Here is a 17,379-nt window from a genome sequence, read left to right as displayed (position 1 = left end):
GACTATAATCACTGGTGAAAGTAACCAACAAAACCCCTTCCGATGGGTAGACAGGCTAGCTGAGACCTAATGATTAGCTTTTCTGTTCCAGTACAGAGCTAGCTGAGGCCAATGTACTGCCTAATTAGTCAATACACCGCCAGCAAAGAAGGAAGCCTACTGAGCTTGCTTCCACTCTGTTGCATACAACACAGTCCCCTAAAAAGAGCAGACGGCACCAAACTGAGCTAATTACCCATCCTGTCTTGTTTCCGGAGTGTTAAAAAATTCACACAAAGAACTGAAGCTCAGTAAGCAGTTTCCTGTTCCTCTGTACATCAAATTGGTCTTTTTTATGTTTGCTATGCAGGGTGATAGGATTTCTTTAAAACAGAAAGATACTATATTTGGATTCTCTGGGGCACTAGAAACTCTCAGAATTAGAGAAAGGAGGTTAGGTAATGAGAACACACAATAGACATGAATCATTAAACACTTATACACACCTACCCACACACCCAGCGACCCTAATTGGGTTTAATTCTACCATGCACATTACACATGCGTATCATCCACACTTCCCATGCTTATTGTTTGAAATATTTTTGCACTTGTGACAAACACAATGGATGTGCAAAGTAAGGATGTGCTCTTGGTATTTGATGATCAGAAAAGCATTTCTGCTGCTCTGCCCTTTCCAGGTCAGACTGGCTAAATTTCCCCTGCTTTCAATCCACACATGGTTTGCTTTGCTTCTATTGCTATTTTCTCTGTAAGCGTCTTTTTGCACTGTGTGTGTTCTCTGTGATAGTAGCAACAGCTGAACTGTGAAGATGCTGGGTGCTTTATTCATTAACAGTTACCTCTGGGTAATTGAAACAAAAAATAAATAAAAAATTCCTTCCAGTAGCACCTTAGAGACCAACTAAGTTTGTCATTGGTATGAGCTTTTGTGTGTATGCACACTTCTTCAGATACACTGAAACAGGAATAATTGGCTAATTGGCTTTAACTCACACGAAGGGACTGGTCTAGCTGGTTCACGGTTGAAACTTCATAATTTATTCCAGTTTCAAAATGACTTCTGGCTCTATTGTGATTCAACTGAAGGCAATCAGGTTGTGACCTATTCTATATGTGTGGTGCAGGATGAGGATTAGAACAGATTGTTTGGATAGATATAAACTTATAGCAGGAAGTCCATACAGTAATCAAGTGTGGGTCTGTAAATATACTGCTATTATTTGTTTTTTAAAAGCCCAACAGCATCTTTTCTTATAGCCTGATAAGGAAAATGTGAAATTGTAAGCAGAGAGAGAGAGAGAGAGAGAGAGAGAGAGAGAGAGAGAGAGAGAGAGAGAGAGAATGCAATTTTACCTTTAAAAGGGATTCTTCATTTTCTAATTCTGTAGCCAGTGTACTTACCTGTATATAGTTGTGGGTGGGGCGCTCAGCGTGTCATAGATAAGTCTCACATGACCTTGATACAACTCTAAAGCCAGAGGATCGTTGTCCCCTTTGTATAATAAGATGCCATTGTCTTTATCTGTTGCTACCTTTAAATGTCAAAGTAAAAGTGATTAATGGTTATATATATAAAAAGCAAAGGCATATACATAATATTTATGTATTGCCGCAACAGCTAGTACTACATTTATAGTTAATAAATACCAAAACATTTATCTCAAAGCCATTGCACTGTGCTCTTTGGTAAAGAAAATGGTTACTTTCTTTTTTACAGTGTGATGGCACTGGTTGTGGCCTGCACCATTAAAAGGAAAGGTGGCAAGCAGACCAGCCAACACAACAATCCTTTATCTTCTCGCTACTGCCACCAAGTGCATATCTTGATTTTTCTCTGGCTGCTTCCATTGAACAGCCTGTTAGCCTTTCAGATTTTATCTGGCCTAACCTACTCCCTCCTCTGCAAAGAGTGATAAAGCAATTAGGCATGGCATAAATAACAGGTCCTCAGACCAATTCCACCCCCACCTCCCACAAATTACTATATGCTTTTACTTAATGTTTTAGGAACCTTTAGTAAGGCAAAAAAGTTACCCATAAACAGCAAATAGAGATAAATGCATTCTATACCTATTCTAGACTTTCCCCCTAACCAAGCCAGTATTCAGCGATTTTGGCATCCCTCTGTTCACCTCCGGGTCACATTCCTCCCTGTTGCAGTGCCCAACTGTGCTCTTATACTTTCCAGTATTTCAGTTCCCTCCCTCTCTTACAGCTTTGTCAATGCTAACTCTTCAAATCTCTGATTCCACAGCTTTCTAACGACCCTATTTCCATTGCCTTTACAAACTTTTACTAATCAGAAGGAGAGTAGCTTTCTGGTAAAGTTTCTATTTCCCCTTAATTGTCTGCTTCCTGGGCTGAACCTTAGGCCCTTGTATGCAAAATATCCTGATCAAAACATCCCCTTTTAAACTTCCTATGAGCAACTTCCTGAACAAAACATCCATTTGTGCTTTTAACTTTACTGTGAACTTTTGCCCCCCTGTGCTGGAGAGCCTTTGAAATCAAAAACCATTTTACAACCCAAGTTTTACAACCAAAACCTAAACTTAAAATGATTGAAAATCCTCTTTCCTTCGCATGTACCATTTTAAGTGTGACATCTCTAGATATTTCAGTAAACATATTTGTGTGCAATGGGCATTAGGAATCAGATCACAGTTACTGTGCTTTTTCTATAAAAGGAGCTTTGCTAGGACAAATGCTCACTGAAAGTTAATAAACAGAATACATACAGTTTCTGTACCACCAGAAACACAATCGGGTAAAATGTACACTAAGAATCATTACTCATGTCAAACATCCCTCAGGTCAGTTTTGAAGAGGGAAGCTTGTGAACATATGAACTTGGCATACAAGGGCCTAAGGTTCAGCCCAGGAAGCAGACAATTAAGGGGAAATAGAACATATGAAACTTTAAATGTACATTGCAGCCAAGAACTAAATTTCTATACCGGTACTGTCCATCCAAGGATCACAAAGACATAATACAGTAAACAAAGGCAATACCTGTGCCCACAGTTTGGAAATCCTGCGTTTACTTGTTTATATAATTTATAGTTAATTCTTTCTGCTTAAGAAGCACCCATAATTTCACTTGTTTGATACCTTTTTACCCAAAATCTCACATACAGCTCAAGGTGCTTGAGAAATAAAATGACAGAATGTAACACAACAAACTTCTAGAAAAATTATTCAACCGCTGACTGCTTATAAAAATAGCAGCCATGAACTGAAGGCTTTAAAATAAGGAGACTTGGTGTGGTGTAGCCTACCACTTGCCTTGCTTGTCCTGGCAGGGCACTGCACCACACCAAGTCTCCTGTCTGCATCCTTCAGTAGTAACAGCTGATATACAATGGACCATTTCAGAAGTAAGACTAAACCATCCTTTCCAACCTGGTGACTTCTGGAAGTTTTGGACTACAGCTCCCATAAGCCTCAGGCAGCACAGGTTTGCCCAAAAATTTGGAGGGCACCGTCCATGCATTCAGCAGTTGTGTAAAGCAGTTGTATGCACATACATTGTGTGAGTGGGGGAGGAATTCCAAATGTCATACTTAGCAGGGGTTCGGCAAGGTCTCCTCTCATGTGGAGATGCTCTATGAGTCTTCTAGTATGTTGCCCATGCATATAGATAACAGGGAAGCGTTTCTACTGAAAACACTTTTACTGCAGGTAGCAGTGGCAGTAGGCATGACGAGCTTCTGCAGCCTCTCCCCCTGCATTATTTCAACTTTCCCTGTATTGTGATTAGTTTAGTTCCACACAGGTTTCCAAGCATTTAGCCACTGCTCCTGAAGTTTTATCTATACAAGTCTTCTCCCAACCTTCTTATGTAGCTACATGCTTAAAAAAGGCCTTTGAGGTTCTCAGAAACAAGTATTAGTTCTAATTATTTCTGCAGTAAATGTGCCAGAGTGATTTTTAAATTGCAAGAAAAATGGCAATATTTGAAACTGAAATATTCACTTACAAAAAAAAAAATCAAAGTATTTGCTCAGACTGGTAAGTTGAAAGTGACTTTTTATTTATTTCAGTTCTTTTTATTTGGAAGCACCCCTTAATCCTGTTTTAAGCGATGCTTCATTAAAGCTAATTTTTTACTTGTGTGGCATTAGCTACCAGATGGAGAAGCAATATTTTAACTGCAAAATAAGCTTTGAGAACACCATCTGTGAGAGATCCATGTAGTAAACAAGTCTGGCTTTTATATTATCATTGAAAATCTACTTTTTTCATAAACCTGTTTTCAACATGAAGCCCAAGATGTGGCCTATATGACTGAATGTGCCTCAACTCCTAGCTCATGACACATTTTGCTTTTTTATGCAAGCAAAACCAGAGAGAATGAAGAGGGGTTGAGCAATGTCAAAAAAATAAACAAAATTGTTTCTTCATTTTTTTTGCTTCATAGTATTGAGTGAGGAAAGAAATTATGGCTCTCTCCCAGTACAAGATGCTTAAACTGCATCAGGAGCATGCGAAAGCAAGCAGACTAATTTAATCAGCTTTTAAAGTCATCAGGTGTTCCTTCCAATGATGGCTTAAGTGGGTACTGCTTATCACAGTAAGACTGTTTTCGCTGGTAGTGAATGTAATGTGTGTGCTGGCCTTTGCGTAAGTTCTTTGCCACATTATATGGGAACAGAACTGGGTTGACTTACTTGAAGGGAGATGTTTGCTTGAGGGCGGATTTTGGCTTGTGGAAGTTCAACGTAGGAATCCTTTCCAACAAAATTGACGGTAATTAGTTTCTCACACTTCTGGCCAGCAAAACCAGCCAGGCAACGACAGACGGGTTCCTGGTGCACTACAATGCACTGCGCTCCGTTTTGGCATTCATAGTAGTCACAAGGGCTTGTCTGGAGCAGAACCATCGGCGGAGGATTTTCACAGAAAAGCCCACTTAAAAAATAAGAAAGTAAGAATGTTATTCTAAACCCACCAGCCTCAGGCAAAAGTTTAAATATATGAAGTTCAAATCTAAATGTGTCGTTGTCAACTCCTGCTGCTCTAGAGTGTACAAAAGTAACAAATACTGGGCCAAAACCAAAGAAACATTTCCAGCTCTTCTGTTGATTTTTTAGGTGATCCTGTGAGTACATAATGGACAGCCCTGTGGAAAGGATAAGTATATATGTTCACAAGAGCACTTTATAAAACCATATGAGCAGGAAATATTACATATCAATTACTTCTATCCTACACCCCCAGTGGAAAATCACCAGTGCCAGATACATTGCTGATGGGGGTGGGGTGGAAATCAGGCTATAAAACACTCATTTAAATTAATATTTAAATCAAAATGTATGACTGAATTATTTGACTGCTAAATATGCAGATAGATATTCATGTGACATTTGGAAAGGAAAACACCACCAACCTTTCAAAACTATACCATTCACTTCATTAAGTTTTTTTAAATGAAACAATATATCAGGCACTTGTAAAATTGCAGCAAGGTGGTTTTGAAAGCAAGGCACACCGTAGTCTCTTATAAAAGTTTTGAAAATAAATATTTGTAATCATGTTCCTTGCAATTACCATCCTTCCTTTTCTAATGAAGTTTCAACTTGTTTTTAATTCGTTATTCCTCTGTCTGTCCATTCTGTGCACATTCCGACTAAAATAGAAACCGATTGGAATTCAAGTCTTTTCAGTGACATCTGCTCCTCTTTTCAGGAGTGGTTTTACTAATAAGAAAAATGTATTCTCTCTTAGGTCACACTTACAGTTAGTGTCTAGTTTTATTGAGCCACAGTCATGCTGCTTACAAGGTAGCTATGTGGGGCTGCTTTCTATCACTAGCCGTGAAACAGACATGTAAAGATGTTCATGGTTTGTCCTAAATGGTTGGTCCTAAATGAAAAGTGAAAATGAAAAGTCCTAAATGAAAGTGAGGCACATCTAAGAAAACAGTTATGTGAAAAATAGTTTTCAGATGTCAGCCACACCGTAAGACTGGGTCAGAATGTGAAGAAGTGGTTCTAGATTACTTTTGAGCAATATTTGCATTGTTTTGTTTTTCCCTGTAGTGCCTGCAAGTCTTCTCATTTGTTTTAATCCCCCCACCCAATACAATTTGCTTTCCCTTGTGGGATAGGGCCAATGACAAGACACTTCACTGAAAAATAAATACACAATCACCAGGGGGAAGACGTGCAAAGAGCTACTGTGACCTTTCGACAACAGACTACTTCATTGTCTGACTCTGATCAGAATGCTGATATTGCATGCCCATGAAGCCAGCTGTGCTTGCCCATAGTTCTCAAATGCTGCCAGCTAGCACATTAGGCAGGCACAAAGGTGGCAAGGAGCTGTATCACTGACCCTTGGCAATGAGCTGTATGAGCATGTTCCTGAAAAAAACTGAGAAGCAAGCGAGGTTGCCTGGACAAGAGGATCATGCCTCCTCAAGCCTGGACAGGCTGCATGTGCTGCTCTTAACAAGGAAGCCACTCTGAGGACCCCTTCCTGTTAGCAGCAGCAGCAGCAGCAGCAGCAGCAGCAGCAGCAGCTTTTCCTGTTGGAGACCTTAGCAGATTCCCTCTGCAGGCAAAGCAGGAGCTGAAATGATGAGCCAGGGCGTGCTCCAGGTGTTGTGGGAGGAAACCAACACCTGATAGGTGATTTCTGCACCCCTCCCTGGGCCTGTACTCCTGGTGGGGGCCAGTTTCACCAACCCTTAGGTATGCCTCTAAGCCGGCAAGGTAGCTAAGCTGAGACAGTGAGGAAGATTTATTTATTTCTTTTTCTGCTGGTTGTCCCAAAGGTCTTCTTTATAACAGCTTTCCAAAACCAACCAAACTATTTGCATAACATAATGAGTGTATTATTAACATGAAAGTCACACCATAGCACACAGAAAGTGTAAAATAGATCATGGTGCATGCCCTTTTTCCAAAGACATTGTATATCCTTTCCAATTAAGAGGTTTATTCTGTCATTGTTGCAGAAAAGCCCCTTTGATGGATTTGGAGTAAAAGCAAGAAGCTACAAGCAAATGTATGATATAAAAAAAAACTCCTCACAGTTTAAGAAAAGAAAATGTGTGTGAAGATAATGCCACAACTTCTCTGCACTAAGCAAAGGAGAGCAAAACAAACAAACAAACAAACAAAAAACCCACGACAAATCTATGCATGTTTACTCAGAAGTAAGACCACACTATTTAATGGGGCTGACTCCCAGATTGATTGTGTTTTTTTTTACAGGTAGGTAGCCGTGTTGGTCTGGTGTAGTCGGGAAAGGAAAAAAATTCTTCCAGTAGCACCTTAGAGACCAACTAAGTTTGTCATTGGTATGAGCTTTCGTGTGCATGCACACTTCTTCAGATACATGTTTTTTTAAAAAAACATTGAGTGGAACAATACATCCTAAAATATCCAGACAATATCCAGACAAAGGTAACAACAGACTGTGCACTGAATGTGCAGGCTTTTTCAAATAGCATTAGCTTGAAGGGCTGGAATCCCTCAATGGCTTCAATGGAGGATTTCCTCACAATGCAAATAGCATCTTCAGAGGAAGGATTTTCCTCAGCATCAAAGCAGGAGAGGAAAGGGTTATGTTTCCCCTCTGTGCATGATGCAACCCTGGTGATCTATCTTCTAGCTAATGTTATGCATTTCAGGGGGACGGAGGATTGCACATTAAATCCAAAAACTGCATTTAATCTCACAACTTTTCTGGCCCTGTGTCTCTTGTTTTTTGAGACAGTTGAGACAGAGAAGGAAAGATAGATGGAACTGTGGCTAATGCACCTTCTCATCTAGCAAATTCTTATTGTGAAAAATGACAGTTGACTCTCCTAGGCTTAAAGTGATGTGTAGGAGGAGCTGGGCGTTTAAAACTTACATGCAAAGGTATTTCTTTCTTGTTGCTTAAGTCACATTCTAGCATCTATGAATCAGTAGCAAGCACAGGTTTTGCCAACCTTTCTTGACTGCAACTCTATAAACTATGAAATAGCTTATTAGTGTGAGCACTTCTGAAATAAATAACATGGCCACTTTCTCCCAGATATTGACTCTATGTTATTTTCCCCCTTAACTTTTGTATGAACTCTCTTTAGAATTCATGAACCCCTGGTAAGTAGTCTGCCTTATTAAACCTTCCCTTTAGTAGTCCACCTATTTTTCTGATAGATGTCACTCTAGAGGGGAAACATACATTACAACTGCTGAGCTTTGTATAATGCATGTTGTTTTATTTCTTTGTTACATAGCTATTTCAGAAGTTCTCCCGCTGTGACAATTTACAGCAAGGAGTTTCTGCAGCAATCCTTTAAGTAAGCAGGGATCATACCAAACTGTACAACCTAAGTCTGCAACCACAGGCACTTCATTCAAGTTGGAACCAGATGTCAGGTTCACAAAAGTACCCTGAAAAAGAATTGTGACATTGGCAACAGCTGCAACAGCCTCAAAGCCAGCCTACAAGGGTGGTGAGACTGCAGTTTCACAGCATCTTCATGTTGGTATGATGTCACTAAGTCTTCAGCAAACTGCAGTCTGTTAGCTTTTTTTTTTACAGCACTTTTTTTGGGCTACTCCATGAAAATTTAGGCCACAGTCCTAAACACACTTACTTGGGAGTGGGCCACGTTGAACTTAGCAAAATCAAAAATATACTCATGCCAACTGACATACAACAGTGTTTCCTGGGGGAACAAGCTTAATAAATTCATTGATATATTTCATATAAATTATTATTATTATTATTATTATTATTATTATTATATAGGTTTACAAATAACATGTATAATGAGGTCAGGATGAATTTTTGTGGTGTGTAAAAAATAAGCAGAAAAGGTTGCTGAAAACATTACATCACCTTCCTGTATCATGATAATGATGATTTATTAAATTTATATACCACCCTTCATCCAAAGATCACAGGGTGGTTTAAAACAAAAAACCAGAGAGTACACAAGATAATAACAAAAATAAATAAATAACACACCCCAACACATGAAGCTAGGTCAAACTTGCCCAGGCTTGCACCCCAGGGAGGTCACCTCGGTGCTGCTAACCTTTCAGTTTGACTTCACCCCTGGATGCGCAATCCATTGTCTCTCAAGACAGGTGGATCCCAATCATCATCATTCTGGGCTGTGAGTGCCTGTATGCTCCTCATGCTATGTTATGTCCGCACCAGTGGATGCCCCAAAGCTACAAATCACATAAACTGCTTTTTTGAAGAAGTAATTGAGTCAAAATATAATCAATAAGGGTTTATGTATGATTGTCCACTGCTACCCATGAAACGTCAAAACAATTGGATTGGACATATATATTAGAAGTTTTATGGAGGGAAATATGGTGAAAGGGTTGGAAAGGGTTTTCCCCCTTTATTTTTTTAAAAAAAATTAGTGTTACAGGGGTATACTGTAATGCTAAAACACTCCATTTAAACAACATTATGCTTTTTAAAACAACAACAACAATAGATTGGAAGTGTTGAATTGAGGTTATGTGGGTTATGTGGGTGCACCAGCAAATATGCCAAGTGTATTCCAACACTGTATCCTCACAGCTCCAACTTCACCATCACTCTACCATGCCCTATTCTGATAAGTGGCAACAAAGCTGCTGTTGGAAGGACAGGACTCTGGCATCTTCCCATCGCATTGTAGTTAAAGGGTAAAGTGACCCCTGACCATTTGGTCCAGTCGCGGACAACTCTGGGGTAGCGGCGCTCATCTCACTGAGTACAGCTTCCGGGTCATGTGGCCAGCATGTCAAAGCTGCTTCTGGCGAACCAGAGCAGCGCACGGAAATGCCATTTACCTTCCTGCCGGGGCAGTACCTATTTATCTACTTGCACTTTGACGTGCTTTCGAACTGCTAGGTTGGCAGGAGCAGGGACCGAGCAATGGGAGCTCACCCCGTCGTGGGGATTTGAGCCCCCGACCTTCTGATTGGCATTGTAGTTACACTTTCATTAAACCAGTATTTCACAAACATTAAAAAAAAACAAAAAAACACCCCACTATAGATGGGAAAGTGTTTAGTTTGTTTAAACTTGCTTAAACAAAATTAACAGGGCAATAAAATGGTGCTCACCACAAAGTTTATAGGAAATGTGTGTTGAGCTGTGATACACCCCCCTGCCTGATATGCCACTGCCCATGTCAAAATTTAATCTCTTAATACTGATACTTATTCATCCTTCTAAAAAAAAAAGTGAAACTGTCTGTTTCAAATAGATGTGGACATCAGTGTGAGTGAATCATGAATGGTGATTTCACACAAAATGCCTAGCTGGAAGTAGCCTGGTACACACATCATTCAGTGTTTTAGCTAAATTGGCTGAAGTTTATTACATTCATCCTAATTTCCATTCCCATAGGCCACCATAAGCAATCCTTCTTTTTCATTGGCACTTAAGACTTTCAAATAACTACACAGCTAATGCCCAAGGCATGTACCACTGCTCTCTTTTGTAAATGAATTGAAATTGATTTTACATGCACGCACATCAGAGAACTCAACTTTGTGGCGCTCACAGTGTTTGCCATTGCTGTCTTTAAAATAATAAAAAGGGATTCGAAATCCCCAGCAGAGCAGCCTGCTATGAAAATACAGAAGGCAAAGTTCGTGTAAAGAATAATAAGTAGAAGTATTTTGTTACCAGAATTTTAAACTTCATTTTAAACTCCCATGCCTAAAGCGTAAAGAGTTCACTACAGAAGAGTTCAGTCTCCATTGCTCTAAATGTAAGATACAGCTGCAAAGAACAATAAACTGGTTTGTCATTATGAGAACAAGCCCTTTGGGCTGGCATCCTCCTCCACTGCTCCTCTTTCCTCCTCCGGTATGGCCACAAGGAGATGGAAAGATTTCACTTCTGATTTCAGTTAACCACAGTTTAGCATTACATCTGTGCCCTAAACTGTGCTTAATCTTATGATTTGTTGAAACAAGATAATTTCATAAAATGAAAGCGGAAGTGAAAGCTTCCAAATGCCTTCTGAGAGTCATGCTGAAGGAGCATTGAAGAGGAAGCATACATACAGTGTTGTATTTATGGCGTTTGCAGAAGAGATTTGCCGCTGTCCCTTTCAATAATAAACTATACACAAGTGCTACCCCTCCCATTTCACTTTCTCTCAGGAGAATCTGTTGTGATGTTGTGTCACCTCCCCTTTCACAACAGGGGCGCTGTCCTTGGCTGTTGTGATGAATTTGCTTCTCCCTTCCCACTGCTGGCCCATGAGCCCACCACGGTGACCATTGGCTCCAGGGCCTGGGATGAGCTTTTATGGGAGGCTTTTTTGTTTGGCAAGGTGAGGAACACCACAGGTGAACTGGGAGTGACAGAAAGGGATAAAAATGGAAAATGGACAACTGCAAATCTTATTATATAAGGCGAACGCATGAGCACTGAGGACAGCATAAAATACTCAAGCTATTAAAAGTATAGTTTATCTATGTTCTATATAAATTCCATATGCATCTTTATTGTAAAAACTTCAAATGATGAAGTTCCTCTACTGCTTTTGTTCCTGATGTTTTTAGAGAATGTCACACTTCCTTTCTATTTGACTAACTTATTTATATTTTTGGAAAATTCTGGTTTTTATTGCAAGTGGCTTTGAATCTTTACCAGAAAGGCAGGATATAAATTCTGAAAACAAACATACGAAACATTTATCGTGTGAAGTCTCTAGACTGTCACAGGCACTGTGCTCCCACTACATTGGTTCCTAAAAACTATGTCCCCCAAACCATCTGTTTTTTGGGTGGCATGTTACTTTTAAGCATGGTACGTTTCCAGCAACATACTTTAAAATAATGTGCCACCAACAAATAGACACTTTTAGGAACATAGGTGATTTAGGAACTTAGACAAATCTATCCATTAGCCTTTTTCTGTACAACTAGCATAAAGTCAAAGATTTAAGGAGAGGATAGAACAGGAAGGGTGAACAAAGAAATTCATTTCCTTATCTTATCTTTTGTAAGCATTGAGCTTTTGAAAGCATAGCGTTACATCACTTTAAGAATCAATACCTGCTCTTCAGAATGCTAAAAGCAGAGTAATGCAACAGGAGTATGGTAAGAACAAAAGAAAAGAGGCAATGAAATCGGGAAAACAGTAAATTGCTGTAGACTCAATGACCAGAAAAAAGGTTCACAAATGCTCCTGCATTTCTATTTTATCATAGCTCTTTTTCCCATGTGTGACTGCTCTCTTGCTGTGAATGTGTTCTCAAATACAGAAAATATTTGACTGGAAGGAAGCAATATCTAACCCTCCAGGCAATGATTACTGAACTCATTTGGTGAAGTGTCCTTATCTTTGACATACAGTGAAATTTCAGAAGAGTGGCCTATTGACAGCTGTCAGAACTAAATTTGAAAATTATCAAGACAGAGCTACAGAAATCCTGTACACCAAATGCCTTACATTTCTTGTGAATATAGTTTAATGGTGGAGCAACTGAATGTGCTTCCTTCACAACTTTCTGCTTAATACACAGTGGTCTCTGATAGGGATAGAAATGTTTGGGACAAGTCTTCTGCACATGGTCTCTTTGTACATTCAAAATGAATGGCTAAACTGGGCTACAATCTGAACTTCTACTTTGCAGTCAAAGGGGCTGTACGCTGCACGATTACCAGGCCCTTAACTGTTAGGAAGTCAACCCCTGCTACTCGTTTGAACAGTTTTTAAAATTAACATTGAGGGGGATTTTACAAAAAAACAAAAGCACCAAACAAATGTTCAAATCAGATAAGCATGCAAGATGCTGGAATAGGAGGATAGAGAACCTGCCTGAAGTAAAGATGCAAGGTGAATTATTGATAAAGATGCATTTCCACGGGGTGTATTCAACCAAGTCACTTAGAGCAGATCCACTGGAATTAATGTCATGACTAGCTTAGGTCCATTAATTTCAACGAGTCTACTCTGAGTAAAACTTAGTTAACTACAAGTCTAAGAATTTTATTACTCTAAGTTGCTTTGATACTCTTTTGAAGAAAGTACAACAGAGCGAAGAGGAAATCAAAGATAAGTTCATGGTTTAATAAACTGTTGTTGTTGTTGTTTAGTCGTTTAGTCGTGTCCAACTCTTCGTGACCCCATGGACCATAGCACGCCAGGCACTCCTGTCTTGCACTGCCTCCCGCAATTTGGTCAAACTCATGTTCGTAGCTTCGAGAACACTGTCCAACCATCTTGTCCTCTGTCGTCCCCTTCTCCTAGTGCCCTCAATCTTTCCCAACATCAGGGTCTTTTCCAAGGATTCTTCTCTTCTCATGAGGTGGCCAAAGTATTGAAGCCTCAGCTTCACGATCTGTCCTTCCAGGGAGCACTCAGGGCTGATTTCCTTAAGAATGGATAGGTTTGATCTTCTTGCAGTCCATGGGACTCTCAAGAGTCTCCTCCAGCACCATAATTCAAAAGCATCAATTCTTCGGCGATCAGCCTTCTTTATGGTCCAGCTCTCACTTCCATACATCACTACTGGGAAAACCATAGCTTTAACTATACGGACCTTTGTCGGCAAGGTGATGTCTCTGCTTTTTAAGATGCTGTCTAGGTTTGTCATTGCTTTTCTCCCAAGAAGCAGGCGTCTTTTAATTTCGTGACTGCTGTCACCATCTGCAGTGATCAAGGAGCCCAAGAAAGTAAAATCTCTCACTGCCTCCATTTCTTCCCCTTCTATTTGCCAGGAGGTGATGGGACCGGTGGCCATGATCTTGGTTTTTTTGATGTTGAGCTTCAGACCATATTTTGCGCTCTCCTCTTTCACCCTCATTAAAAGGTTCTTTAATTCCTCCTAACCAGGGTATTTATATATATATGTGTGTGTGTGTGTGTCTGCCCTACCAGGCCTCAGATAATGGGAATAAATTATTATTATGCTGATATGCAATGGAAGGTAGTTCCAAATGGAAGTGCTGACACATTAAAGACCCCATTCCAACATCATGCAGAACGAATCTCCTGATAGGATGGTATCTGCAGGAAGCTCTCTCCTGCAGAACACAGTGATCGACTGGGTATGTAGTGGGCAGTGTCTGGAAGTAACAGCGTGCATGCTTAAAATGGCTTTGTCATACAGGTGGACTACTAGATGTTGTGCAAATAGCTTCTTAGCCATTAAAAATAGTTCCATGAGCCTGTACATTCCAATGTCAGAGTATTATCTGGAGGGAGCCCATGCCACTTTGCTTACCTGAATCCTTGAGGACAAATGCAGGTGTACCCATTGGCAGCATCTACACACAATGCACCATGGCGGCATTTGTGTCCCGCACAGTCATCTTCATCAATTTCACAATGTTTTCCACTGTAGCCAGGCAAGCATTCACATCTGTAACAAGATCAATTGGTGAATCCATAAGCATAAATCAGTGTTCAATTATATCAACAAAAGTACAGTGGACGCTCAAGTTGTGAATGTGATCTGTGTGGGAGGCATGTCCGCAACTCGCAGCATTCGGAACCCATGTGCAATCTGGCACTTCTGCGCATGTGTGCACGCCGAAACCCAGAAGTAACCTGTTTTTGCAGCCCATAAAATGAGGCTGGGTGGGTACAAATATTGACTTGAATCTTGAGAAGTGCCAATGGAGGGGAATGTCAGAAGATGACTGTCACAACAACACCTGTCAGCCCTTAATCTCCCCAAGCTGCTCCTGAAGGTCAGGGAACCTTCTGGAATTGGGTGGACTGTGTTGAGGACTTGCAGGTTGACAGAGAATCGCATCACAGCCCAAAAGATCCCCCAATTTCTATTTTAAAGTGACCAAAACATTATAGTGTAAACATTCTTAGTTAAAGCCATTGTAACTAACTGAAGTTAAACTGTATTCTTTAATAAGTAACCATACATACTAACATCACTGTTTATAGTAATAACCATTTTAAGTTAGTTCTTGAATCTTGATCATTTAAAGCAGGTCTCACAAATGGTGAAAACATTTAGATAAACTTCATAATTCCCTCAAGTTAGTGTATAGTGAAGCATTGTATCTTATGGAAGTGACAATCATGACAATCACTTGAGTTTTCTTAATAAGTCTGCATTTGAACTGTAATAATAATGAAAAGAAGCAATAAATATTTGTTTCACAGATCTTAATATGAAGATAAAAGAACAAGTTGACACCATTTCACCACCTTTAGATGGCAACTCATTTCTAGAAAGCGGATTGGAGGAACCAAAGTAACAGCAAACATAAGCTATTATATATTTATTACTGTTGTTAAGTTGCTTGTATTAAAGTTGTGTCAGCATTTCCATTATATACCCTATTTTCCGAGGTTTATTACTCAACCATAAAAAATGTGCTCTAGGCTGAGACTTGGCATTCAAGGTCTCAGGCCAGGGGGAGCAAATCTCTCTGGAAATCTAGGCAGTCTCTCAAAATTTTAGACACTATGCTTTGGACTGGCTTGAATGTATTTCAGCCTATAAACCACATTTCAAACCTCCCAGCTGGATGTTGCTGTACAGCTGGAAAATAATAAGCATATCATTCAAACCAGAACAAAAGAGAAACATCCATTACTTCCCCAGTTTAGCATATGTTACATATTTTGGAGATTGTACTTTCGTATACCTCTGAACTCTGGATGTCAACAGCTTATTTAATTCTAATGCTAGCCTCTTTACTTCTAGATTTCCTCCTGCACTGCAACAACAACAAAACAGACTGGTGCAGAAAGCTGGAAAGAGAGGTGTATTAAGATTAAGAGGAAATATGTGGGATAACTTCATGTCACCTTACTACTACATGGTTGTATTTAGTGGCCACAGGAAGAGACAGAGACTAGACACTCTATAGATATGGAAATTGATTCATCTTATATTTCATGGGTGTTTAAATAGTACCCAGGGGAAACAGATTTCTAGTCTTTCAATGTATCTTGATTACTAATTTCTAAATTTGTAGTTTGCATCTGTATGTTATACACATGAAGTCAGTTTTATGTACTTCCATTCCTGTAGGCCAAAGCAAGTTAAGACCCTACATATTTCAGAGTCAGACTTGTTTTATATGCAGACACCGTAAGCATTTGAAGCTGTATGAATTGTGTTCACTTTCACAGGATAAGTTGTAATCAGGGTAGGGTGGTCATGTTCCCTATTTGAAGGACCATTGGGTCAAAGTCTGGTTTAAAGATAAAGAACCACTTGAAGGAAGAGCAAGGGCTTGAAGTTGCCTCTCAACAGTTAGAACCTGGACAGCTGCAGGCTGACAGATATCACAGGTCACAGTTTCCACTACTATGGTGAGATGTAATATATTTCTGATTATCAAAATTATTTCTAAACTTGCATCTATACATACAAATAAAAATCAGTAGGTGCTAATTTTATGCAAATTGATGGCCTAATCTGTCCTTCTTTTTGAATATGCCAGATGAAATGATACAAAGGATCATATCCACTCTCATGTGTTTTAGCTTTCAAATCCTGGACCTTGAGGGCTGGTACCTTCCTTATTCCCTATACTTCTGAGGCATCTGACTAGAGGAGAAAATTACAGGAATTTTAGGTCAACCAAACCATATCTTCTACCGCCTCTATTCATAGCTGCCAAGTTTCCCCTTTTCTCGCGAGGAAGCCTATTCAGCATAAAGGAATTTCCCTTAAAAAAGGGAGAACTTGGCAGCTATGCCTCTATTGCTGTTATATTCCCTGTAATTTCAATTATTTTTTATTTTAATGTTATTGCAAGTCACCTTGGAATTTTTAAACTGGAAATGTGGGTTATAATTTTAAATAAGGAAAGAATAAATAAAAATGAAATGAATAGCTGGGGAACATGTGTTAAAAAATCAGGTAACCTATAGGTTTTCAACAGCATGCAATTCTTCTTCTGCATTTTCTGAACTCAGCAGCCTTTGTGAAGGTGCTACCTGGAACTATTTGGTGGAACACTAAAACCTTCTGCTAAATCCTCCCTAAGGACCTGCCTTTTCAGCATGTCTGAGAGCACTTATCATTATTCACCATTTTCCTATGAATAGTGTATCCCTTTTCTCTCTCTTTTGGCTTACCTCACAATCTAATGATTTCATGCTCTTTTGACAAGTTTGTGCACCATCAGCTCTCCATTATAATCTCCATCCACAGCCTATATACCTGATCCTGCACTCATTCATATCACATAACATCTACAAAACATCAGAAATCCGGAACAATTGTCTGAAGGCACTAATTCAGAATTCTATTGCCGTTCAGAACAATAATTCTGTAATTAATCATCTCTGGAACAGAAAAAAGCAAGTTGGAGATCCGGGACTATTCGTTCTCAAAAATTTAGCAAATACAGTATATAGCAAAACAGTTCAGCAATGCTTCAGGCACACTGGCATGCAAACGGTATCCATCATAAGATGCTA

General features: G+C 39.6%; 1 protein-coding gene across 2 annotated transcripts in view; it reads right to left on the bottom strand.

The window, feature by feature from the left end:
• SLIT3 (slit guidance ligand 3) overlaps positions 1 to 17,379 on the bottom strand; it is a 414,666-nt gene that overhangs the window by 23,167 nt on the left and 374,120 nt on the right. For both annotated transcript variants that reach the window (XM_035105174.2, XM_035105175.2), the window contains exons 30-32: positions 14,201 to 14,338; positions 4,674 to 4,914; positions 1,405 to 1,535 (exon numbers count right to left, since the gene is read on the bottom strand). In XM_035105174.2, the coding sequence (XP_034961065.1) occupies positions 1,405 to 1,535; positions 4,674 to 4,914; positions 14,201 to 14,338 (510 nt within the window). The remainder of the gene's footprint in view (positions 1 to 1,404; positions 1,536 to 4,673; positions 4,915 to 14,200; positions 14,339 to 17,379) is intronic.

Source organism: Zootoca vivipara, chromosome 2, assembly GCF_963506605.1.
Source record: "Zootoca vivipara chromosome 2, rZooViv1.1, whole genome shotgun sequence".
Lineage (NCBI taxonomy): Eukaryota > Metazoa > Chordata > Lepidosauria > Squamata > Lacertidae > Zootoca > Zootoca vivipara.
This window is presented reverse-complemented; position numbering and strand designations above follow the sequence as displayed.